Below are 25,595 nucleotides of genomic sequence, written 5' to 3' on the forward strand. Positions count from 1 at the left end.
ATGGGTAGCACGGGATGGAGCAGTGGGGACAGTCTCCCTGAGGAATGCCGGCGGGGAGGACGCGAGGGGAACAGGCCTAGGTGTGGACCCTCATGCGCCACGCCCAGTGGGCCTGCGGTGGGTCAGAGCCAGAGACAAAGCAGCCACGGGGCCCTGCAGCTCACCAGCGTGAAGAGAGACTACCTCTTCCGTCTGATTGTCTCTCGGTTACACCCTGGTGTATATCACATACTGGCCTTTGTACGAAAACTTTTTAGTTTGAAAGAGTTTGATTTACAGCAAAATTATCCAAAAAAGAGTACAAAGAATTCTTGGTATACCCATCGCTTACATTCTCTAAACATTAGCATTTACCATGTATATTTTTTATTATGTAACAGCATTATCGAGGTGTAATTCATATACGTGTTTATTTTTATTACTTGTTTTTGTTATGAAAATAATAATCTTTGGTCAGGTATCTACTTTCCTGTATTGTTTTTGTCTTTCAACAGTCCTAGAAAGTAGATACCATCCCTGTTTGTTTGTTTTTTAAAATATTTATTTATTTATTTATTTATTTTAAAATTTATTTATTTATTTATTTGGCTGTGCCGGGTCTTTAGTTGCGGCGTGTGGGATCTTTTAGTCGTGGCATGCGACATCTAGTTCCCTGACCAGGGATCAAACTCAGACCCCCTGAATTGGGAGCGTGGAGCCTTAACCTTAGCTGGACTACCAGGGAAGTCCCAATACTGTCCCTGCTTTATAAAGAAACTAAGGCCCAGTTCGCACAGCTGGTAGCTCTTGATAAGTAGTCATTGGGCGGATAAGTGCATGACGTAACTGGTGACTGGCGGGGTGGACATGGGGACCCGCGCCTGCCTGACTCCCCAGCCCGTGCGTCTCGGTGCCTGCCTGCTCACATCCGAGGCCGTGGCCCCGGGCCTCCTGGCGAGTCCCGGAGTGCACCTGCCGCACCATTGATGCAGGGTTAAATGGGGTCAGAGAGGCCACAGACTTTCTGGTAGAGTGTGCTATTAGCCACCAGAGACACCATCTTTCCAGAGTCGTAGTTGGTCGTCAGCAGAATTTGAGGTGCTGCACGTCCGTCAGCTGGTGGTCCGCCTCTGCTTTCTGAGCTCCTCGGACCTGTACGGACAGCCGCTGCCTTGGTGCCCTTGAATTTGGGATCCGTGCCTGATTTCCTTTGCTCCTCTGGCCTTTTCTTTCCCTCCTGCATTTGATCTGAATTAGGAATTTTTCAGTATTGCCTCAGACTTGCGGAGGACGCTCGGTCCCAGCCTTAGCCCTTCGTTTCAGGCTACAGTGTTGCAGCAGGTTGCTCTGAAAACCCACAGAAGCCCCAGTGTGTGCAGGCCCTGGAGCGTTCCGGGGGGAACAGAGCCCTGTCTGCTGTCAGTGGGAGAAGTCTGGACGGTTGTTGCTCTGTTGTTCCTGTTTTTCGCCTGTGAAGTAGCCATCCCAAAAGATAGGAGGATCACACAATAATGATTACTCAGTAGTAATGACCCCCATTGAGGGTCTGTTACATGTCACACACGTTGCTGGATCCTTCGTCTGGAAGGAATGTGAAGCCCAGAGAAGTGGAGTCAGCTTGCCAAAGGCCACAAAGCCAGAGGAAGGGCAGCTCAGACTCAGATTCATCTTTTGGACTCCTAATTCCGTGTTCTTTCTGTGAGCCCCCCACCCGAAAGGATGCTGCATCCCCTCCCCTGACCAGCGAATGAGCAGGACACATGCAAGAATCAACCCTGGAACCACCGTAGGGAGGGTCGTTAATCCCAGAGAGACATTTAGATGAATCTTTGCCAAACGACCACCCCTGGGACCTGGGATGATGATCTGTAATTTGACGGGCTTAACATCTCATGGACACGTGGGCCTGTTTCCTGCAGGTATTTTGAAGGCGGCGTCTCATCTGTCTACCTCTGGGATCTGGATCATGGTTTTGCTGGAGTGATCCTCATAAAGAAGGCTGGAGATGGATCAAAGAAGATCAAAGGCTGCTGGGACTCCATCCACGTGGTGGAAGTGCAGGTACAGCTCCCCCCCCGCAGCTGGCAGCCCAAACGGTGCGGCCTGTTCCCTAGCAGGTGCTTCCTGATGGGGGTATGTTGTGACGTATAAACCCCTGCTGATTCCTAAAAGTGCCCACAGCGATGTGGATAAAGATAAGTCAGGATCGCAGTAGTCATTGATGAAAAAGATCCCCAAAGAACTTGGATACAGTGACCGCAGATTCGGCCCCTTTAAAAACCATTTGGGATTCTATAAGGTCATGTCATGGTGACGTGTTAGGAAGGGACGTGTTAGAATGACCTGAATTCAGGGGCCATTCGGGCTCTCCTCAGCTCAGGGCTGTGCCCAAGGCTCTGATCTCTGTCTCGTCCTGCAGGAGAAGTCCAGCGGTCGCACCGCCCATTACAAGCTGACCTCCACGGTGATGCTGTGGCTGCAGACCAACAAATCCGGCTCTGGCACCATGAACCTCGGCGGCAGCCTTACTAGACAGGTAGGGTGGTCAGTGCCCCCGGCTGCAGCCCCAGGGCTGGCCGTGTGTGGAGATGAGTGAGCAGCTGCCCCACAGAGGGTCCTGGGGCAGCCCCTGCGCCTGACGTGATCTCCCCACAGGCCTGTCCGTGTTTCCCGACATTCAGTCACGGGAGGTTTTACTTGGGGTCAAGGTGTGTTTATGTTAAGATGCTCCCGTGATGTTTAGGGCATACTGCTGGTAACATTCTAGAATGGATTCATTTCTCAGTTGTGGCTTAGGTGTTGTATTAGGGCTCTTGGTTGCAGGTGACGGAAGTAAAACTCTCACTGACTTAAGCGAAAATGGAAATGAGTCAGCTCACCTAATTGTGACGTTCGGACATCGTTCAGCCCACCCGGGTCTAAGACACGAATGATGTGGGCAGGACTCTGGCTCTCCACGCGGGGGCCCCTGGCAGCCTCTGGCCATCCTGGGGGAGAGCCTCTCTCGCAGAGCAGGTCTGCCGTATAACCCCAGGAACGTCTCACTGCCGGGTCGGGTTACTTGTCCAGGACAGAATCACTTCCCGGCGCTAGTTACTTGTCCAGGACAGAATCACTTCCCGGCGCTAGGGTCATGTGACTACCCATGGTCGAGGAGACGAACAGGGGTGTGGGTGTTGATTTCCTAGAGTGAAATCAGGCAGCTTTCTCACAGTCGAGAGAGGGCTGGGTGTGGGCAGCCGGCAGCCACTGGACAACGGAGAGGTGCTTTCTGCAGCGAGAACGGATGGCCGTGATCTGTGGATGGGGGTGGGCAGTGAGGAGTGACGGCAGCCAGGGGGTCAGCCTAGGGGCTTGGCAGCAGGCTGCTGGGGGATAGTAGCCAGGGTCCCCAAAAGGAGAGAAAGGACTGAAAAAGAAGCTTCAGGGATCCAGAAGAGGGAGAGCCTCTTAAGCATCCAAGCGGGTTTACCGGCCTCCCCAGGCAGGTGCCCTGTGGTACACGCCTGCTCTCTGCTCAGCTCTGGCCCCTGCAGCAGTGCTCCAGGGATGCAGGGGTGCAACGGAATGATAGTCACCGGCATCCTCCACTATGCACCCCAGCAGGGCACTTTTCAAAACTCAGAATATTCGTTCACCTCATACAGAAAAAATGGGTATGTCTGGTCAAAGCAGTCCAAAGACTGCTTGAGTCACAGGGTCTTGACATGGGAAGAGTTCAGAGGTCATCTCCCAACCTGACAGGACAGTTTGTGCCGCTCTGCTCGGGTAGGACCAGGGAGCTCGCTGCCTTGGGGGATAGCCCGTTCCTTTTACATCAGTCTCCATGAAAAGAGGCATCCGGAATGGGCCCCGTGCTGCTCTGCTGGCACCTCACAGGCGTGCAGTTGGCTAAGTGGCCCCCACTGGCTCCCCCCCCATCTCTTTTCCCACGAGCTGCTGACGGTCCGGGCACTCCCCTTCTGTTCTTGTGCAGTTGATCTTTTCTTAAAATGAGGTTTTACATGTGAACTCATGTTTTGGTGTTTGTCCATTCTGCCAGGGACAGATAATGTCGAATCTCAGTTTTGGTCATCCAGGTGTTACCTGTTCCTTCCGGCTTTCTTCCTTGCACATTAACTAAGAGGACTCTGTCTTCGTATTAGTTCAAGGCCAAATTTGGAGCCCTCCAGCCTGGCTACCAAAGACTTCCATAGGGGGGAGATATCAGTCTGATAACCGTCTTTCTAGGGCACTGGTCTTCAGGGTGAGCTTGTTCAGCTCTGATTCACCGCCTAAGCAGGGCTTCGCATTTCTAGATAGATGCCGTTTGAGCCACCTGTGGTTGAACGCCGCCTGCCGTTTCCCAGCCGGCTCCCTGCCGTGCTAGGACCAAGTGACTGCAGGCTTGGCCATGGCTTCTCTCTCCTCGCCCTCAGCGCTCAGCGTGTCTCTGCACTTCAGGCTCCTTTGATGTGGTGAGAAGTGTTGCTTTGGTCTGTTTCCCACCTCTCTGGTCCTGAACAGCCCGGCCAGGCAGGAGGGCTCTCTGAGAGCCTCTGCTCTGCAGCTGGAGGGAACCTCACAGCTAGTCTCACAGTCTAGTCCAGGAGGGACCAGCGTCAGCACCACGGAAGAGCTTGTCAGAAATGCAGAGAGCTTGGGGCCCTACCCAGACCCACCAAATCAGGATCTAAATTTCACAGAATTCTCCAGGTAATTTATGTGCACATTAAAATTTGACGTGTGCTACTCTTTGGGGTTCTGCACCTAATTCCATCTTGGGGGGCGGCTCCCCATGCCACCAGCAAGCAGTACTCCAGACACCAGCAGGGTGTCCTACAGTTCACTTACGAGCCTGACACTCTACCCGGAGATGGCGTCAGATCCCACAGGTCCGGGGCTCAGTCCCACAAGACTGCCTGCCCTCCTCCCCTGAGACACACCTTCCAACACTAGTGGCAAGTCCAGGTTGTCCCCTGTGCTTCTGATCTACTGGATACAAATCAGAGGTTCCCATGACCCCCTACTTGGGTTCGATTAATTTGCTAGAGCTGCTCACAGAACTCAGGAAACCCATTCACTCATTAGATTGCAGATTTATTCCAAGGGATATTTAAAGGTTACGAATCAACAGCCAGATGAAGAGATCCACGGGGCGAGGTCTCAAACAAAGGAGCTTCGTTCTCACGGAGTTTTGGGGCCCCTGGAAGCATTTTGGTTCCCCAGCCTGGAAGCTGATTCCCATCTTTCATGGGGTTTTGTGGAGACTTCATTACATAGGCATGATGATTAACTCATTGGCAATTGGTGATTGATTCAACCTCCAGCCCTTCTCCCCTGCCTGGAAATCAGAGGTAGGACTAAAAGTTCCACCCCTCTGTTTATGGTTGGTTCCCCTGGCAACCAGCCCCCATGCTTAGGTACTTTCCAAAAGTCACCTCATTAACATAAACCCAGTTGTGGTGGAAAGGGGCTTGTTATGAGCGGCAAGGCACCCATTTCACCTTTATGGCCCTGAAGCGATTGATTTCAGGAACTGAGGACAAGAGACCAAATACAACAAAAGATGCTCCCATTGCTCTTATCGCCCAGGAAATCCCAAGGGTTTGGGAGCTGTGAGCCCGGAACCATGGATAAAGACCAGATGTACATGAGAAATGTATTTTGGTCATCCGAATGACCAAATTATGTATTTCTTATGCATCACAGTATCACAGCTGCTGTGTACCTTTCCCTTGCCCATCTTTGGCTGAGGTGTCATGAGCAGCCCATCTTCAAGGTGTCCCTTCCAGGCGTGTGAGGTGAGCTGGGAGCTTGGACCGGAAGGTGCCGCCTCCCCCGGCGCAGACTCGTCTTCACTTCTGCTTCACGTGCTACTTGAAGCTTCTGAGCAGGTTGAAGACCCTTGTTTAAGAGTCCTGTTTAGGACTTTTAACAGCCCCACCCCAAGGGAAGGCCTTAACCCTGTGCCGGTGCAGGGCAGTGGTGCCTTTGTGTGGCAGGAAGAGGAAGCACAGGCGGGTAGCTTGGCCTGCGCCTCCTCTGAGACTTGGCCTCAGAGAAGCCGGTGCTGGCTGCAGCGCAGCATCCCTCAGAACGGCCTCAGGAGGGAGCCTTCCTTGGCAGAGATGACCGTTGCCATCCTCATCCTGGGAGTGCCTGACTTCATGAGGATTCCTTTTAATATCAAAATGGCTTTTTCAGTAAGATAATAATTACGCTTTTCATAACCATTAATTTTTTAAAATGTGGCAGAAAGGATACATTTAGTAGCTCTTTCAAGTGCAGTCACAGAAGCATCTCCGTGCACTTGAACAGTAGAAGTGCAAGGCAGGTGCCTGGGCCGCGTGTCGGAGCCTCACACTCTCCGTGCAGAACCTGCACCACCTCTGCCGTGTCACAGGGCCTGGAGCCGCAAGGGATCTCGGGGGTCCCCTTCCCTGGCCTCTGGGCAGGGCTGTCCCCACACCATCCCAGAGGCTAGTGCTCACTGGGCAGAGACCATCCTTTTGCGTGGAAATGGGCCCTTGTCTTCCAGGAACCACTGACCAGGGAGGGGCCGCCGAACCCCAGGCAGCTGGCTCCCTCACAGCCGTCCTCCCCGACACCCTGCCACCTGGGGAGTGGTGGAAAATCCTAAACCTGTATCCGGAGACTGTTTCCTGCATCACTTACCGCTCCGAACTGTTTATAATTCCACCCGGTTTACAGTGACCTGGACAAATATTTAATCCTCAGCCTTGCTAATAGTTTAAATCAGAGCTGTCAGCCCACGGCCAGGGTCTGGGCTTGCCGTGAGCAGCGCCCGCTGCCAAGCCAAACGCAGGCCTGATGAGTGGCTGTCCTCAGCGCACCGCGCTGGCCCGCGGGCCTGTTTGGATTGCCTGTGCTCTTGGGCTTTCATGAGGAAATTCATGCTTCTGTCATCATCCTCGCGGCCGGTCGCGTAACTCATCCGAGGTGCAGTAAATCTGGGGCTGGTTTCCAAAGTAAGTAACTGCAAAAGGAGGGGCAGGGAAGCAATGAGGGTGACAAATCTAAGTTAATGATGCGTAGCTTCTGCGCATACAGGGGAAATGAGGGTTGCGGGTTTAGCTGTTTGTCCCAGATGAGCCTTGGGAAAATATCTCTGGTTCTCTTGGATGGGAAGCGAAGGGGTTCCAGGAAAGCTGAGCAAATCAGTGGTCAAGAGTGAACACGTGTGGTAATGTGGGCTGTCTCTGTTGATTGGGTTGTCAACAGCATAGAGTTGTCACTCCCATTTAGCAGGTGAGGAAACTGAGGTTCAGGCTATTAAGTAATTTGCTGTGGTGACTTATCTAAGTAGCAGGCAGAGCCGGGATGTGAACCCAGATTTGTCTGCCTAGGAGAAAAAGAAAGCTGCATTCTGCCACACTGCATTTTTTTGGTCTTGGTCTGTCCCCTATCTGTAGGCCTGGCATTTAAGAGATGCTCAGTAAGCATTTGCACAGAAATGCATTGAGCAGTCAGTCGGCTCAGTGTAAACAGGACACTGCCCTGTGGGCGCCCAGGAACATTCCGTTGGCAGCCCCTCGAGCAGGCAGCGTGGGCAGCGGCAGTGGACCAGTGGCCCCAGAAACAGGCCCCGCGAGTGGGGCCAGAACCGCGGAGTCCAGTGGAGGCGCCAGGCCTCCCTGGAGCGTGCTCAGCAGCGCCACGCTTTGGGTGCCTCTTGCAGGAACCCAAGTGACCACATGAGACACCTTCACCACCAGAGGTAGTGCGGAGGGCTTTAAGATTTTTTAAGTAGTCAACTGATCTGATCAGATTTGTGTCTTCAAAAGATGGCCCCGGCAGCGGCTGCAGTGACTAGCCTGTGGCCGGGTGGTCCGTGAAGGAGCCTCAAGGCAGGAAATAACGAGGAAGGGCAGAGGCAGGAGGAGTAGAGGAGGGACGGGTTGGAGACGTCTTGGGGTGACCCCAGGGTGTGAGCGCTGGGCTCGAGTTCCTCCAGTAAGCGGTACTTGCTGTGACCCAGGCGTCGTGGCAGCCCCACACTCACTTGCACACTCACACCTTCCCCACGTGTGTCAGGAGGGAAGGGGCCATCTCACCAGGCCCACAGTGCCAGGCCCCGACCCTGGCAGCCATCCTAGCCAGCGGTCGGGAGCACCCAGCCAGGCCGAGGGCTCCCAGCTCTCCCGTTTCCATCCAGCTCATAGTGGCCACCCCGCAGCTGCATAGGCCGGGGCCACCCTTCCCTGGCACGATGCCCAGGGCTCCCCCACTTTCCTGCTTCCTGTGCCTGTCCTGGGAAGGGCCGTGGCTTGGGCTTGGCGGAATTTCCCCCCAGGAGTCCCTTTCCCTGGCTCCCCAGGCTTTGCCTCCATCTTCTCCTCTCTCAAGGCACCCTCACCGACTTTTTTTTTTTTTTTTTTTTTTTTTTTTTTGGCTGTGTTGGGTCTTCGTTGCTGCGCGGGCTTCTCATTGCGGTGGCTTCTCTTGTTGTGGAGCACGGGCTCTAGAGCGCAGGCTCAGTAGTTGTGGCGCACGGGCTTCATTGCTCCGCAGCATGTGGGATCTTCCCAGACCAGGGATCGAACCCGTGTCCCCTGCATTGGCAGGCGGATTCTTAACCACTGCGCCACCAGGGAAGCCCCCCCTCACTGACTTTCTTACCGCTCTTGGTAAATATACTGGAGCTGCATTTCACACCTCGTTGTGACCTGCCAGCTGTGGAGATGCCCCAGGGGCTCAGACCAAGGCGCCCTCACCCATCTTCTCCACTCCGGCCTTTTGTTCCCCCGCCCCCGCCAAAAGATGTCTCTTAGGGACGTCCCTGGAAAGCAAGCAGAGAAAGTGTTTTGGCAGATCCCTGCAGCTGTGGGAGGCAAGGTGAGGGCCGTCTTTGCAGAGGCTCATCACGGCCAATCCTTGAGGGCAGGAGGGCGGCAGCTGCCACCTGGGCCCCGGTGGGAAGGCTGCTTTCCGCAGGCCAAGTACCAACGCGCTGAAAAGGAAGTTGCACTGAGAGGTCACTTCTGTGTGACAGCTGGAGGCGTGGGAAAGAGGCAAGACTGTGAATCTCGGGAAAGAGATCCAAGGTTTCCAGCCTGGGGCCGGGCCCCGCAGATGTTCATTTGACATTTTTTTCCGACTCTAAATATTTAGAAACAGAGGTGGAATGTCCTGTGGAGCTGGGAGATTAGGGCGGACACTCGGAAGGCGAGCTCTCCCCCGGGCTCAGCACCGGGCTCCCTTGTGATGTATCTTCGAGCAGTGAGACTCCAGCAGAGGCACTTGCCCGCGTGTCAAGGCAGGGAAATCCTCTTTGACTCGCGCTTGGCAGTCAGGCAAGGCGGCGTGTTGCAGGGGGAAGAGCCCATGGCCTTCCCTCCAGATGTGGGGAACAGAGGGGTCCGGGCCAAACTCAGGGTGGTTCAGGGAGGACGTTCGCACCCGGAGAGGCCCAGCTGCAGCTGCTCCCTTGTTCCCTAAGGTTCCTGGGTTCAGGGGTGGAGAGACTTGAGTGGCGTGGCTTCTAGGGATGCTTTGGTTTACGTCCGGTGACCTGGGGCGGAATGACCCAGCCTGGTCGAGAGGGAAAGCTGGTGTGAGGCTGCCTCCCTGTGCCCATCCCCCGCTAGGAAGGTTGGGCAGGCGAGGAACGGAGCAGAGGAAGGGAAGGGTTGGGGGGAAGGCAGGCGGGTGAGGCAGGGATGAAACTGCTCGGAATTTCTGAGCCCTGGACTGCGGTTTGTCCTTGAGTTTTCCGGTAAAGAACGTGGATGAAGTTGAGAAAATGGAGACGTCTCCTGGAAGAAAACAGGTTTTGGAATCATCCAGACCTTGGTTCAGATCCTAGCCCAGTCTCTTTCCAGCTGTGTGACCTGGACGAACCACTTCCCTTCTCTGAAATTCAGCACTTTCACCATCGAGCTTAATAATGCCCATTTGGCAAGATTGTTGTAGAGCAGAAATAAAAAAACATTTTGACATATGGATTATGCCCAATAAATAATAGCTGTTACTGCTATTACCACCTATCACGCAAGCAGAGACTTTTCCATCTTCTAGAATGTATACAGTTTTAGGCTCAGTTAAATGTTTCCTAAACTGGGCAAACCGAACCTTCCTTGAGAGGCTGTCTGACCACTGTCTTCTGGCTTGACAGCATGTTAAGTCCTGGCCTCACAGCCCCGTTCTGACCCGGAGCACAGCCCAGTAACTAGGAGGAGCCAGGCCGGGGAGAGTCCCGGGAACGGAGCTGCCGTTCAGCCAGGCGCCGTTCTGGGCCTAGTGCACATATTAGGTTCTTCAGTGCAGTGCAGAGGCAAGAAAGGCCCTCGCCCCCCAGGGCTCCAGAGCAGGAGCCGTTAGATGGGGCTGGCTTCCTGCAGGTCCCCACCCTCCGGGCTCTGCTCACTGGCAAGGGCCGCACGGCACTCTGCTCACGTTTTCCCTTTTGAGGAAAACGGCCTGCTTTCTACACACTCGCCCGTGTCCTCCACGTCGCCGGGCCGCGGAGAGGAGCCGAGGTGCTTGCTGGGGACAGGCGGGCGGGGCTCTGACTTCAGACTCGGTTGGAACCACCTTGTGGAACATCTGTGCGACCACAGCACATAAAAATGTTTTCCTCTGGCAGCCCCTTTTATAAGGATGTAATAATATCTGCAATGCAAAAATAGTTCCATTTTTGGTAGGTCAGCTTTGCCAGCGAGCTGACCCTGACCAGGTGTGAAGGGAGTCGGCAGGGGTGCGGGCAGGGGGGCCGTGGAGACATGTCTGTGTGCCGGGCCTCTGCCCCGACCCCGGCCCACCCTCTTCCTTCCCTCCCCCCGGGCCCTGCTGGGCCTTTGCCTTGGGCTCAGATTCCCTGCCTCAAGCTTCCTGGCCCCTGGTGTCCTCCCTGGTAGTCGGTCTGCTCCTGGGGGAGGCTCACCCGCCCTGGCCCCTATGCCCAGACCTCTTTTATCTTTGAGCGCCCAGCAGTTCCAGCCTTTTCCTTTGTTGGAGGATGGCTCTTGATTCTGAAGCAGAGGTGATACCCAAGAGGTCGGATATCTGATGTGACTTTGCTTCCCTGATGGCCCTGAGCCCTTTGCCACCAGTTCTCGCCTCAACTTTGGGTGGTTGATGTGCATTTAAAATGGGGCCCTCAATGAGCTTCAGAGCCTCACTGCTTCCCTGGGGTTGCCAGGAGTCTGCCGTCTGCGTGGAGCTGGGGAGGCGGAGAGGCCAGTTTGTGGGAGGACGTAATTCATTTGGGTCAGACCCCCCAGGCCTCTCCTTGCCCGGAAGAGCAGCCCTGAGCTGCCGTCTGGCCGGACACAGAAACCTCTTCCACGTGGGAGGAGAGGACACTCAGTGCCAGCGTGTCTGTGTCCAAAAATGCCTTTTAAGAATGGGTAGGCAAGCGCCGTCCTTCCTCAGGGCGGAGCACGGTCCCAGCCCCTGTTCAACACGCACACGCTCCAGTCGTCGTGGCCGCAGGGTTTTGCTCGGGGCCCAGCATGTCCCGCACACGCCACGGCGCTGCCCAGGGTGGGGTGCTCATCCACCTGAAACGGTGGGGAGTGGCTTCACTTTGAAGTTGGTGGGCACGCTCACCTCCTGTTTTGTGGCAACCCCTGAGTCTCAGGATCAAGACTCCCCAGGATCACTGGCCAGAGTGCCTGGGGTGGCTCAGGGCCCGGTGTTGGGGGCAGAGCAGCCGATCATTCTAGCATCTCACTCAGTCTCTCCTGTTTGGCCAGTCCTCAGCCAGACGGTCTTGCCAGAGCCAGGCGTCTTCGCTCTCAGAGACTCTCAGAGACCAGGCGTCTTCGCTCTCAGACTTAGTCTCCTGACTTTGAAAGGGCCTTGCAAGACCGTGGGTTCCAGACCACCACTCTACTCCGGATCCCCCTCTTGTAGCATCTTGACACATGGCCACCCCGTTTCTCCCCAGACACCTGCAGGGACCCGGGGCTCATTGCTCTGTGAGCAGATGCAGATATAATAACAGAGAGCTCTGTCGCCCCTTGGCAATGACACGGATTGCAGGACACGCCCCTGCTGGACAGCAGGCCCTCAGAGCATGGCCAGCACCTCCCGAGTCTTTCCCCTCCCGGCCTGAGATATCCACATTCTTTCCCATTTCTTGGGGTCAGGGTGTTCAGACCTTTTAAGCAGAAGGACTCCAGTTTGTCCACGGCTCTCTGAAAACCCAGACTGCATCCAGCCCTGTGGATGTGGCTGGGCTGGCATGGAACGGAGGGGCCTCCCTCATCAAGTGACGCGGCCTCGCCCCTGCAGCTTCGTCGTGTGATGGGGGGCGTGCCACCCCTGAGCTGGGCTCCAGTAATATAGCTTCATTTTGGTCCCATCACATTCTTGTCAAGCTTGAAATCACCTAAAACCCACAAGTCTCTTCACTGGGCTTGTTCCTCATCTTGTTCTCGGTGAGATTAATGTTTGAGCCAAAGTAGGTGGTTTGCATTTGCCCTGGTGAAGGTAGTCAGCACACCGGGGCAGGAGGAGCAGAGGTGGCGGGGTCGAACAGGGCTGTCATCTGGGCAGAGCACCTGACACCTTTAAGCTTCGGTTTCCTCGGGTTTAAAGTGGTTCTCGTGAGGACCAGGCGGAGTGAGGTGGCTGCCGCCAGGGAGCGCTGTGGTCTGCAGCCGACCCGTGTCTCGGGTCCTGGAAGGACCCTTCTCATCACCTCCACCCTTGATGCTGGCAGTAGGATCCCATGCACCCTCTGCGCTGTGCCTTTCTTTAAGTCCTGGACAAACAGGTAGACCCAGGGCCAGGTAGAGAATCCTGCGAGATGCCCTGGAGGCCACCCTGGGAACATGAGCGGGCTGCCGTCCAACCTCGGCCACAGGATCTTAGATGGGAACCTGCCACAGTGATGTGATCCTAGAGGAGCCCCCTGTTCTGCAGCCCAGCATCCCCATCTCAGTAGGAAATTGGAGAGTCTCGCAGCAGGTCATGTTCATGGCGAGCCCGTGCTGGCTCCTGGAGTATCTGATGTGAAAGTGTGCCAGCAGATGATTCTTTTTAACAGTCCCATCAAAAATTGTTGTCTGGATCAGTGTCAAACCAGTGTTTAATTTCCAACTCCAGTCTTCCTTCTGTTATGGAAGTGGGGTCAGCCTCTGCCCTCCCCCAGTGTTCTGGCACCTCAGAAGTGTGCCGTAACTTTTCAAGGATGTCTCTGTCACAGAATCGGATTTTTCTGACCCTGAAACTTAATCATTTAAAGTGATTTGGGGCTTCCCTGGTGGCGCAGTGGTTAAGAATCCACCTGCCAACACAGGGGACACGGGTTTGAGCCCTGGTCCGGGAAGATCCCACATGCCGCGGAGCAACTAAGTCTGTGCACCACAACTACTGAGCCTGCGCTCTAGAGCCCGCTAGCCACAACTACTGAAGCCCGTGCGCCTAGAGCCCATGCTCCGCAACAAGAGAAGCCACCGCAATGAGAAGCCCTCTCACCGCAACGAAGAGCAGCCCCTGCTCGCCGCAACTAGAGAAAGCCCGCCCAACAGCAATGAAGACCCAACACAGCCAAAATAAATAAATAAGTAAAAAAAATAAAAGATATTAAAAAAACCCCAAAAAACAAAGTGACTTGGTTCTCTCCTACCATCTGCGGCTTTGTCTCCCTCCTAACGGGGTCTGTTCTACCTTTCCCAGCCTGGAAGTCACTCTCCCTAATGGGTAAGAGAAGTAAAAGCAGGTGAGACTGGGTAGAGGCCTTTAGCCTCCGAACAGACCACCACGCACCCCAAGCATCTGCCCTGTTCTTCCGGTTCTGAAGGTAGTTAACCTTCCACCTTTGCTCTGCTTTTTTTCACTAGTCTGAATTCATTTTGAGCTCTAGCCTTCCTGATCCAGTTCCTGTCTTCTCATCCTGTTTCTTGATTGCCTGTTTCAGCTTCCAGATTTTTTTTTGTATTTTTTTAAACTTTTTATTTTCTATTGGAGTATAGCTGATTAACAGTGTTGTGATAGTCCCAGGTGCACAGCAAAGCGACTCAGCCATACGTATACATGTATCCATTCTCCCCCAAACTGCCTCAGCTTCCAGATTTTATTTCAGTAACAGTGGTGAGGGACTTCCCTGGTGGTCCAGTGGTAAAGAATCCGCCTTACAATGCAGGGGACGCAGGTTCAATCCCTTGTCAGGGAACTAAGATCCCACATGCCGTGGGGCAACTAAGCCCGCACGCTGCAACTACTGAGCTCACGTGCCTCAACTAGAGAGCCTGCGTGCCGCTAACTACAGAGCCCACACACCGTGGAGCCTGCGCGCACCACAACTAGAGAGAAGCCCGCGTGCTGCAACGAAGAGCCCCCGTGCCGCAACTGAGACCCGACGCAGCCAAAAATAAACTAAATAAATTAATAATAAATAAATCTTTCTAAATAAATAAGTAACAGTGGTGACCGTAGCTACGCTTCCACTCGGTTTAAACAGCGTTTATGCACTTAGCACTCTGCTAGGCACCTGTGAAGTGTAAAACAGGTACATACATCTGCCCTTAAGGAATGTATAATCTTGTGAGGGAAGTAAGCCTTAAACATAGGGCGGAAGTTGGGGGAGAGCTCTGCGTGCGTCATGACTCAGTGCTCGTGTCAGGGTCATCAGTGCCTTCTCCCCTCCCTGCCCCCTTTCCTTTTAATACTCAGAGTACTGATCACTGGGCCAGAACTGGCTCGCTGGGTCCCAGCTCCTCTAAAACCCCCTCTGTCGTAACCAGGGATGCGGATTGAGATTCTCTTGTTCAAGTTCCACACGGTCACTCTGCCGGCCCTGCAGCCTCACAGAGTAGAAGGAATGCAGGCTTGGAAGTAAGCATGGCTTTGACCCGGGCTCTGCTGTCACTCCCTGTGTGACCTTGGGCGGGTCACCCCATCTGTCTGAGCCTCGGAGTCTCCTGACACCCGGGTTGCCGGTCCCTCCCTCCGTAGCTGCCACGCAGGCACGGCAGCGACACGGCACTCTGGGGGCTCATCTGCGACATCAGGCCCCAAGCTGAGCCTGTGCCTGGCAGAGGTGGTCACCTGCGCCCTCCCTGCTGTGGGCTGTGGAGTTGGAGGTGGGGTGTGCTCCACAGGGCGGAACAAGACTCTCCCCTGGAAACGGGGCCTCGGGGCTTCTGCTGGCTGGACTGTTTGCGACCTGAAACTTGGGTTACTTTGTGCTGGGGCTCCCTCACTGGAAAAGTGGCCTTCAACCCCTGCCAGCTGGCCCCGGGCCTGCCAGCAGGGAGAACAGGCCCTGCACCCTCACCCGGCTCTCTGACCGAGAGGAACATTTCTGTCTCTTGCAGATGGAGAAGGATGAAACCGTGAGCGACTGCTCCCCGCACATAGCCAACATCGGGCGCCTGGTCGAGGTGAGTGGGCCTCCTGCTGCCGCGGTTCGCCTCCACTGCACGGGATGTTCGCCCCTGGAGCCCGGCTGCCGGCTGCTGGCCTCCCTTGCTGCTCCCTCGCAACTCCACAGCAGCCAGCAGCGCATTTCTCATGTTTTGCCCTGGCCTCTTGTTTCCTGAGCCTTCTGATCTGGACGCAAGCAGGGCCCAGCTCCAGAGGCACCCCCTCTACTGTCCCCCAAGCACGTGCACCCAGAAGACTCAGCTCGGGAGGCCCTAAGTCCTGTCTCCCCCATTCCAGTGGGTGCGAGCGGAGACCTGAGCTCAGACGGGAAGCAGATCCCGGGAACACCAGTGGGCTCTGGAGGAGGAGCTTGAGCTGCACCTCAGCTCCCCCTTCCCCACGCCACCTGGAAGAAGGGGGTGCTCTCCAGCTGCACAGGGTTGTTCACAGAGCTGGGGGGAGGGCTGGCGGGTGGTCGGGCGGGGTGGGCCAGCTCCCAGTGAGGGTCAGCCTGGGACACCGGGACCTGGTATTGGCGTCCTGGGCGCCAGGATGGGGAGGCGCTCAGAGCACACGTGACACGCGCGGTCTTGGCCGTGCGGCTCCCTCGCTGGCTTTGGCGCACTCACGTGCCTCCACCCTGCAGTCACAGCGGGGACTGCAGGGGTGCGGGGCGGGAGGAGGGAGGGCGTTCCCGTCAGTCTCACCGGCCTCCTTTTCCAGGACATGGAAAATAAAATCAGGAGTACGCTGAATGAGATCTACTTTGGAAAGACAAAGGACATCGTTAATGGGCTAAGGTAATGTACCCCAAAGCACGGGCTTCGGAACCAAAAAGATGTGGATTTGAATCCTAGGTCACTGCTTAAGAGCTCTATGGCCTTGGGCCTCTGTTTCCTCCTTTGTAAACCAGGGCTGAGGTATCCTCCTTATAGGGTTGTTAATGCAGATTTTGCAAGGTAAAGCCTGGCATACAGAGTGTGTACTCAGGATAGATGTGGGAATCAGAGTAGACTTGCACCATTTTTGTTTTCCTGGGGCCCATTCACCTTAACAACATCGGTTCCCTTGTCCCTGGAGTCACCTCTCGGTCCCTCAGCCTGAGTCCCACCTAAAGAATCTGCCCGGCCCCTTTGGCTCCTGGGCCTGAGGATACCTCCAGATCAGACCCTAAGACGCAGGAGGGCATGACACCACTGGCCTCTGGTTGGCTGGTTTCCAGGGCAGCAGAGTATCCCACAGAAAGAGCCCCCCGACCTGCTGCTTTCTGGAGAGGGACCCGCCACCCTGGGGTCCTCTCAGGGCTGTTGGCTGCCCCTCCCCACACGTCTTGTGCCCTTGGTTCTTCAGCGTCGGCCCAAGTGAAGGCCGAAGGGGGCTCAGGGGCTCGCTGGGTCCTCAGGGTCATGGTGGCCAGGGTAGGAGGCCAGAGCCCCTTTGGGAGCAGTGGAGGCCGCTGTGGAGCAAGACGAGCCTTGGAGTCGGGAGGCCGGGATCTCATGCAGCCTCTGTCAGCCAGAGCCGTGTGACCTTCGACCAGGGACTCCTCCCAGTGGCCCTCCGCCCGTCCAGGAGCAGGGCAGCCGAAGGGAGGGGGTGGGATGGAGGCCGGTGTGCGGCCCTACACCACCACGCGAGGCCAGTGGCTGCTGCTCTGCCCTTGGCTTCCAGCCCTCTAATCCCCCACTGTGGACAGATCTCTCCTTTGGGAACAAGGAGAGGCAGGAAGCAGCTCTGGTTTGTGAATCTGTCCAGGAGACAGATGTTTTAGTCTTTCACTCATAGAGTTTTAAAAGAGTGGGCCCACTTTGGACTCATCATCTTTCTGATTTCCTCCCTGCCTGTGGGGAATGTGGTCTGGCCCCCGGTGGGTTTTATTCCACCCCCAGAGCGTTGCTCTCTTCTGGCTGTTGAGCCTGGGGCCTCATAAGTCATCTCTGCCCAGAGCTTCCTGGCCTGGGGCCCCTGAGCCAGCCACGCACCCGCCTGGCCTGCAGGGTCCCCGGGCGGTGGCTGAAAAATCGGAGAAAGCCGCAGAGAGCCTGCGGGGTGGTGGTCTGAGCCCCTGAAAACGGTGACCGCCGCCCGCAAGAGCACCGCGGCCAGAACCTCCCCACCACAGCCCCCGAGCGGCAGCGGCCTTGGTGACGCTCCGCTCTCTCTTCTGCCTGTGTGTCCCCTGCACTTCCTCTCAGCTGTCGCCCCCTGTGCTCCTGGGTCCCGTCCTCCCCCTCCCGCTGCGCTCACCTCTGCACACTCTCTGTAGATCTGTTGACGTTATCCCCGACAACCCCAAGTTCCTGCAGCTGCAGAGGGAGCTTTCCCAAGTGCTGACGCAGCGCCAGATCCACATCCAGCCTGATAATTAAGCCGCTCCAGGTACCCTGCCTGAGAGGCCTGAGCGCCCGCCCCACTAAACAGGACTCACCAACCCGCCGAGACCCCGCCGGACCCTTAAACACCACTAACCCCGTGTCCGGTCAGCTGGGAGCAGCCCCCTTAACGTGCAGACTCGCCCCGCGTTACACAGACCTGAATCACGTGTGCGGTGTGTGTGCTTTGCACTCTGGGCGGGGCCGCGTGTGAGGGCGGGCCGTCTGGGCTTCTGCCCCCCCGAGCAGCCCCGGCCGGCCGGGCATCACCGTCGCCTCTCCGGCAGGAGCCGCTCGCCTGCGCCGCTCCCAGTGGCCTCCCGCTCGGCCGGCGGCTTTGGCGGCCTCTCTGCTGTGTGTGCAGCCGGGGCTTCACCAGCTGTCCACCAAGGATCCCAGAAGCCAAATGAGCCCCCTTCTCGGTGGGAGATTGACTGGGGCTAGCCGACCTAAAAGGGGACGGTGTATCGCCCTGAGTCTGAGGATGGGACACAGAGTGGGGCTGTAATCCCCTGGCCGGGCCTGGTGCCCCCAAGACCGGGTGCCGCTGGAGCCGCCGGGACCGGCATAACCCTCGGCCCCTGGCGAGCTCAGCTGTCCTCCTAAATGCCTTACGCGGATGGAGGGGAAGTAGTCTGGCTGTAGACAATGGCCGAGGGCCATGACTTGAGCTAGTGACAGATAGAGATGTGTGAAAGCAGTCAGCATCCCCGGAGAGGAGGAGGGAAACTGGTTTTAATAAGAGGCGTTTGGAAACCCAGCTGGGCAGGGCTGTAGAGCCTGGGCTTAGGGGCTTCTTCCCAGGCCCAGGGGCTGGACTCGGAGACCCTGACCCGGAAGAGGCCCGGTGGGGGGGGATGGAGGTGGGGCACCTGTGTAACCAGGCGGAGCGGCTCTTCTGCAGCCGTGAGACCGCAGCACAGTCTGGTCTGCGTGTGTGCCAGCGTCAGGCCTGGGGCATCTGTCAGCCTCCAGCCTCATGCTCGGACCGTCACATGCCCATCAGAGCATTAAGAAACCCCCTTTTAAGGCGTTCCATGTAGTGCAGTTTTTTCTCCAGCCCCTCAGCTTTTAGGGTGGGTCTAGAATCTTCTGGATCCCTCACCTCGGCCAGTCCTGTGGCCACCCACTGGAGGCTTTCTGACATGGACCCCCTGCAGCAGTGGGCAGCCTGGCACCTTCTGTCCAGGACAGGCCCTCCTTCCCACCTCCAGGCCTTGGTTCCGAGTTGCTTGGCAGTGACCTTCCTGAGCTTCTTTCCCTAAACGAGTGCCCTGCTCCTTACACCTCCAGCCGTTCCAAGCCTAACCTGCTGTTTCTTACCTGCTTCTAACTCTGGAAATTTCTCCTTTGGGGGGGTAGCGGGGGGCTGGGTACAGCCCAGGCCTGGCGTGCTCCTTCCCAGAAGAGCCCGCACCCACTCGGGCCGGGGTGCCGTGGGAGCCACCACTTCGCCCACCGCATCCTCCCACTGGGCAAGTTAGCCTCCCACTGGGAGCTTTCCAGAAGCCCGTGGTGGGCTGGCTGAGGTTTGCAGCCCGAGGGCCACCAGGGCTGGTGCCTGACCCTTCCTTTGGCCGTCACAGAGCAGAGCAGAGCAAGTACTCAGAAATGTGTATTCAGCAGCATCAACCAGAAATGTCAGCATTTCTCATGGGAATTTTTGTAGTTGCACATAGACTCTTTCAAAGCCTTGTCTCTGCCTCCTTCTTTACCATCCTGAGGGCACTTCCCATGATGTTTCTAGGACTCAGTAGCCAGAATTCCACGTGGGATGCTCCTGGGTCCTACTTCATTGTATTTCACCCACATTCGGTGCTGGGGGATTATTTTTTGGTCTCTCCTTCCCATTCTGTTTCACGGCCAGTGCGTGTCAAGCGTGACATTCCCGTGGCTCCACAGCATTCCTGCAAGGCAGCCTTCCACTCTTTCTTTCCACTGCTTTGAAACTGTTAGGAAGTTTATAAATAGTAAGTTCCTGGTTAACCCACACATTGAGGAAATCTGACAAAGTGATCATTAAAGTCATTGCCAGGAGCATTTCTCTGAGCCTCAGTTTCCTCATCTGTAAATTGGGAATAATGCTCAGACCCCTCCAGGATGCTTGTGAGAGTGAAGTGTGCGTGAGAAGCACTCTGTAAATTGTACAACCTCTACAAAGGTTGTTTGTTGGGGCAGCTACAAAGGTAGCTGTTGTTCGCTCTAACCTGTGCGTAAGTGCACTCCCGTGAACATTTCCCCACAAATTCAGGATTTGACAGCAGCGACCCAGGGCCACTTACCTGTCCCTTCCTGCCTCTTGAAGTTCAGGCTGAGGGATTTTCTTGGCCAAGTTAACAGCTGATGGTGCCTTGCAGAAGCCTGAAAGTGCCTGCCCGCAGGTGCTGCCCAGGCAGCGGGCTCAGACGTCCGAGGTGCTGGTTCTTAACGCTCGCTGGGTGGCCAGCCCTGCACCCCGTGCTTTGTAACAGGGTCCTTATCTCTCGGCCTCTGGCCTGAGTCTACAGCTGAGCTGAAGCACAGACGGTCTCTGCTGTGTCGTGCTTGGAGGCCCACTTCTGGTTCAGGGTGACATTGGGACCTGTGCCCAGCGTCCAGGTCACGCCCAGCCTGGTGCAGAGGTGGGCCGTGGCCTCCCCCGTGGGGCCGGCCTCGGGCTCTGGGCCCCTCTGCCCCCTCCGCACAGCTTGCAGCTCGCACTCCCAGAGGATCGGGGGCGGGGGGGGGGGCACCCAGCCCAGTGACCCGGCCCCTCGCCCTGGACGCACCGGCAGGGCTACACTCTTTCTGTTCAGCCTGCTAATGACAGTTCTTCTCCCCGGGCAGGTCTGTGCAGACTTTTGCAGACAAATCAAAACAAGAAGCTCTTAAGAACGACCTGGTGGAGGCTTTGAAGAGAAAGCAGCAGTGTTAAGCCTCTTCTTCCCACTAACCGGACACGCCGCCTGCGCTCATTAGATTCCTTTCTTAGAAACTCGTTTTCTGCTCCCTCCCTCGTCCCTTCCCTCCGCCCCCCAGGTCACACAACTTGCATCACCACTGCACAGCGCCATCTCTCCCTGAGAATAAACCCTATAAACACCCTTCTTGTCTCTGAGGCCTACTTCCCACCATATTTTGCTATCAAAACTTGGTATTTCCATAGAAACCATGTTTTCTGTTTGCCCCGGCCCCCCGTCTCTCCGCCACCACCCATTTATAGGCATAAAATACACTGTCTGCCTCCCTTCCCTCCCACCCTTTTGTTACATTGGTGTAAAAAATGTAAAACAAAAAAATTTTATGAAATAACTGTGGTGTGTGAAAGATAGAAGAAAAACTGGAAATCTGATTCCACGTGTGTTTGGGAGTTGCTTGGGGTTGGGGGTTGGCGGGGACAGGGGACAGCTCTGGGAGAAAGGAGAGGTGGCCCTCAGCGTCGTCCCGCAAGCCTGGCCCCTGTCCCGCGGAGACCACACGGTGGGGGGCGGGGACCTGCGGACCGTCCTGCTCTTCTGGCCAGGTGCTTTTCTGTCAATTTTTATGGAATGCAAAAGGAGTTTTTGTTTTATTTTGTTTTTTTGTAAAGCTTAAAAAAAAATCTACATCTTATACTTGAGCTTCCATACTTAAAAAAAAAAAAAAAAGAAAAAAAGAACAAAAAAAATAAAAAGAAACTGGGATGCAGTTAGCACTGGCCTTGTGTTCTTTCTCGCCTGCCTCGCTGTCCAAGCATGTGTGAGCTCGGCTGGGAGGGCTGACCCCAATGGGGGCGTGGGGCCCACGTGGTGAGCGAGCAGGGGGGTCCTTGCAGATCCCCAGCGGCTTCTCTGGGCCCCCGCTCTGCGCAGACCCCGCCCCACCTGTCCTGAACAGCTGGGGCCGTCCTGTCATCAGGTGCGATGGGATGGGGGCTCTCCCCCGCCTCCTCTTGCATTTCAGCAAACACCTGCTCTGTGCAGGCATGTCCGCACTCGTCCCACGCCATCTTCACAGCCCTGGGTGACGTGGGGAAACAGGTTGGGGTTAACGCGCCCAAGGTCCCTCCGAGCTGCAGTCCGTGCTCTCCAGGCTGACACCAGGGCAGCTGTGGCAGGGCAGTAGGGCCCACACCCCGGCGAAGCCCCTCTGGTTTGAGGTACCTGGGTCCCTGACACGCCTGTCCCCCAATCCTTGGGCCCAGCTCCTCTCTGTGTGGTCTGATGAGAAAGTTCCCAGATGGGGCACATCTTTACTGAGTGCAGAGTACCACTGAGATAGAGACGGGGAACAGGAGAGACACCTGCGTGCAGTTCCTTTCAAGGACCTTTAGGTGGAGAAGCTGAGGGAGGCGGACAGGTGAAGGCCGGAGTTCTGTCAGTGGACCCAGAGCCCTTCTCCACACGTGTACAATGGAAATGACATCCTCGTGGGCTCGTGGTAGCAGAGTGCTTGGCACAGATAAATGAGTTCATTTTTAGCAGGTGTTCGATCACATGACCAAAATAACAATTGGAAGCCAGAAATTGTGACTGTGACGTATGCCAGGCCTGATCTTACTCTTCCTTCTAAAATCTTCCATCACTGGAAGAGCCATCACTGCTGTCTTTTGTTGGTGCTAAGTCAGGCCAGTGAGATTAGGGACACTGGGCCCTGAGACCAGGTTTCCTCAGTGAGGGGCAGCCGGACCTAAGTGGCGGAAGAGGTGTCCCCCTGGCTCGGGGCCACCTCCCAGCTGGTCCTTTCCCTGCTCTGTGGGATCCTACCCGCCTGAGGGGTGGCGTAGGCCTTGTGGACCTGTTACGGCCCCTCTTCCTTCTCTGGTGCCACCCCCCTCCCCGCAGCCTCGGCGCAGTGTGGCCATGGCGTTCCCTCATCCCCACCGGTGACCCACGATAGGCCAGTTACCATGCGCTCTCTTGAGAGACTGATGCTGAAACAGTGCCATTTCATTCCCACCAGGAATGGTTCCCGGAGCTGTAGTGCCTGTCCTTCCAGACACCGATGGCTCACCTCTTAACCTTCCCTCCTGTGAGCCCACAGCCGGCCAAGAGCCTCTGCTGCTTGCTTAGCGAGTGGGCTTCTGCTCCTGGTAACCAGTGAGCCGTAAAGAGGCTGGAAGAAAAAGGGCACCTGTGTCCAGCATCTACTCAGCTAGTCACTGGGCCTGGGGGCGGCCTTTGCTCTGAAGCCTCAGAACAAGCAGAGGCAGACAGCCTGCTCCCACTGGGATACGCAGCCTGGAACTAAGATGGAACTAAGATCCCACATGCCACGAGTGGCAAAAAAAAAAAAAAAAAAAATCGCAGGTTTGCTAAGTAACCAAGGGGACCCTGGGCTGGGAGGGCCTGGGGCCGGGCACTGAGGATGGGTCTGTGGGCTAGTCCTTCTTTGTAGATGCCATCTGCCTGCCCCCCATCCTGAGGTTTGGGGTGCCCCAGGCATTTTCATAGATGGCATCTCATTCAATAGCTAACACGTAGACAAATACCATATGCTATCATTCATGTGGAATCTAACTTTAAAAAAGATGCAAATGAACTTACTTACAAAACAAACAGACTTAAAGATATCGAAAACAAACTTAACAGTTACCAAAGGGGAGGAATAAATCAGGAGCTTGGGGTGAACATACACATATTACTATACATAAGACATAACAAGGACCTACTGTATAGCACAGGGAACTCTCTTTAATATTCTGTGATAACCTATATGAGAAAAGAATCTAAAAAAAGAATGTACATGTATAACAATCACTTTGCTGTACACCTGAAACTAACACAACATTGTAAACCAACTATACTCCAATAAAATTAAAATATTTTTTTTAAAAAAATAGCTAAGGGGGCTTCCCTGGTGGCGCAGTGGTTGAGAATCTGCCTGCCAGTGCAGGGGACACGGGTTCGAGCCCTGGTCTGGGAAGATCCCACGTGCCGCGGAGCAGCTGGGCCCGTGAGCCACAATTACTGAGCCTGTGCGTCTGGAGCCTGTGCTCCGCAACAAGAGAGGCCACGATAGTGAGAGGCCCGCGCACCGCGATGAGTGGCCCCCGCTTGCCACAACTAGAGAAAGCCCTCGCACAGAAACGAAGACCCAACACAGCCATAAATAAATAAATAAACATTAAAAAAAAAAATAGCTAAGGGACTTCCCTGGTGGCACAGTGGTTAGGAATCCGCCTGCCAATGCAGGGGACACGGGTTCAAGCCCTGGTCCGGGAAGATCCCACATGTCGTGGAGCAACTAAGCCCGTGTGCCACAACTACTGAGCCTGCGCTCTAGAGCCCGCGAGCCACAACTGCTGAGCCCACGTGCCACAACTACTGAAGCCCGCACACCCAGAGCCCGTGCTTTGCAACAAGAGAGGCCACTGCAATGAGAAGCCCGCGCACCACAACGAAGAATAGCCCCCACTCGCCGCAACTAGAGAAAAGCCCGCGTGCAGCAACAAAGACCCAATGCAGCCAAATAAATAAATTAATTAAAAAAGAAAAAAAAAATAGCTAACACGTAAGCCGCCAAGGCAGGGATCTTTGGGGGTGACTGGCCCAGCCTCCTGCTCCCCGTGTGGGTCCTGAGGGAGAAATCCTCCTGGACCAGTTACCAGGGCAACTGGTAAGTGCAGAGCCTGGGCCTGAAACCAAAATGCTAGGTCCACACTTCAGGCGAGAGAAAGGCTCTCGTCCCTTCAGGCCACACCTAGAGGTGAAGCCCCTACCAACGCTTGCCTGCAGCCAGAGGAGAAAGGAAGTCCATCCGGGACCTTGCACCTCAGGGACCCCACCAGCCCGTGAGCACGGCCCAGTCCAGACAGTGGAATTGATTGATGGTCAGACTGGCCCTTCTGCTATTTGGGAAGAACACGGGGAGGATCCCAGTACTGGTGGACACACTGATGAGCCTTCACCCGGCACGACAGGCTTGCAGGCCTGTCCCGTTTACCCACTGCCACGACGTCCTCCATCAGACAGGGCATGCCCGTGTCTCCGCCATCGGACTGGGGCTTTCCTGAGGAGGAGGGAACCACAGCTCTCGGCAGACTGGGTGGTGCCTGCAAGCAAGAGCCATCACCCCATCACCCCCACCAGGGCAGGGGCTGTGATATCTCGTTCTTTCTTCCCCACCCAGCTCGAACCCAGGCCCACACCTGGGTTCACACTGCCAAGCTGAGCCCCCAGGTCCTCAGGCCGGGAGGGCACTCAGCCAGGTCACGGCCCTGGGTAGAGCCAGATCCTGGCTGCGAAGGGCACTGAGCCAGCTGGGGCGGGCGTGGGCCCTGGGGGTGGGAGGCACCGCTCAGGACAGTGGGGGGGGCCCTGAGCACAGCAGGGTTGCCCCCGAGGACAAGGGTGAGGCTGGACCGCACCCGGCCTGAAGCCCTGGACCCCCAGCCAAGGGCGGAGGCAGGGAGGGGACTCCGAGGGCCGGGTGTGGGATGGCCGCCCGCAGCTGAGGGACCTAATGTGGACAGAACAGCTGCCACTCCTAGCTGGGGGACCTTGGGGAAGCTGCTTAGTTCCTCAGAGCCTGTTTTCCCATCTGTAAAATGGCCGTGATGACTGCACCTGCACCACCTACCTCAGAGGGGGTTGTGGGGACCGAGCGAGGGCACAGCCCAGCCCCGCACACAGCAAGTGCTCGATAAACATCAGCTGCAGGCCAGGTGACACCCAGGGTTCTGCTGGCCCGCCCAGGAGAGGGCTGAGGCGCTGCACCCCACTCGCCGCACTGCCCAACTGAACCTCAGAGGCGCCCCCCTCCCTGGCCTCCCCAGACCCTCATTCCCTCCTCCTCTTCCCTCAACCAAACCAGGTCACCTGCCATGAGCGCTGGCGGCTGGCCCTGCCCCCACCATCCTGTCCTCACTCCAGCCCCACCTTGGGAGCAGCCCTGACTCCCTTCTCCAGGCCTTTGCACACACCCTTCCCTCTCTCTCAAGATTCCGCTCCAGGGCCACTCCTCCAG

At 56.1% G+C, this 25,595-nt stretch overlaps 1 protein-coding gene across 2 annotated transcripts in view; it reads left to right on the forward strand.

Moving 5' to 3' along the window:
• The window catches only part of CAPZB (capping actin protein of muscle Z-line subunit beta), a 136,432-nt gene extending 115,427 nt beyond the window's left edge, over window positions 1-21,005 (forward strand). The window contains exons 5-9 of one of the 2 annotated variants that reach the window (XM_061184835.1): window positions 1,899-2,040; window positions 2,399-2,515; window positions 15,249-15,314; window positions 16,021-16,097; window positions 20,496-21,005. In XM_061184835.1, coding sequence (XP_061040818.1) covers window positions 1,899-2,040; window positions 2,399-2,515; window positions 15,249-15,314; window positions 16,021-16,097; window positions 20,496-20,583 — 490 coding nt within the window. In that variant the 3' untranslated portion in view covers window positions 20,584-21,005. Of the gene's footprint in view, window positions 1-1,898; window positions 2,041-2,398; window positions 2,516-15,248; window positions 15,315-16,020; window positions 16,098-17,563; window positions 17,686-20,495 lie in introns of those variants that run through there. The other variant, XM_061184836.1, reaches the window with a different exon arrangement.
• Window positions 21,006-25,595: the final 4,590 nt, after the last annotated feature.

This window comes from Eubalaena glacialis, chromosome 3 (assembly GCF_028564815.1).
Source record: "Eubalaena glacialis isolate mEubGla1 chromosome 3, mEubGla1.1.hap2.+ XY, whole genome shotgun sequence".
Classification (NCBI taxonomy): Eukaryota; Metazoa; Chordata; class Mammalia; order Artiodactyla; family Balaenidae; genus Eubalaena; species Eubalaena glacialis.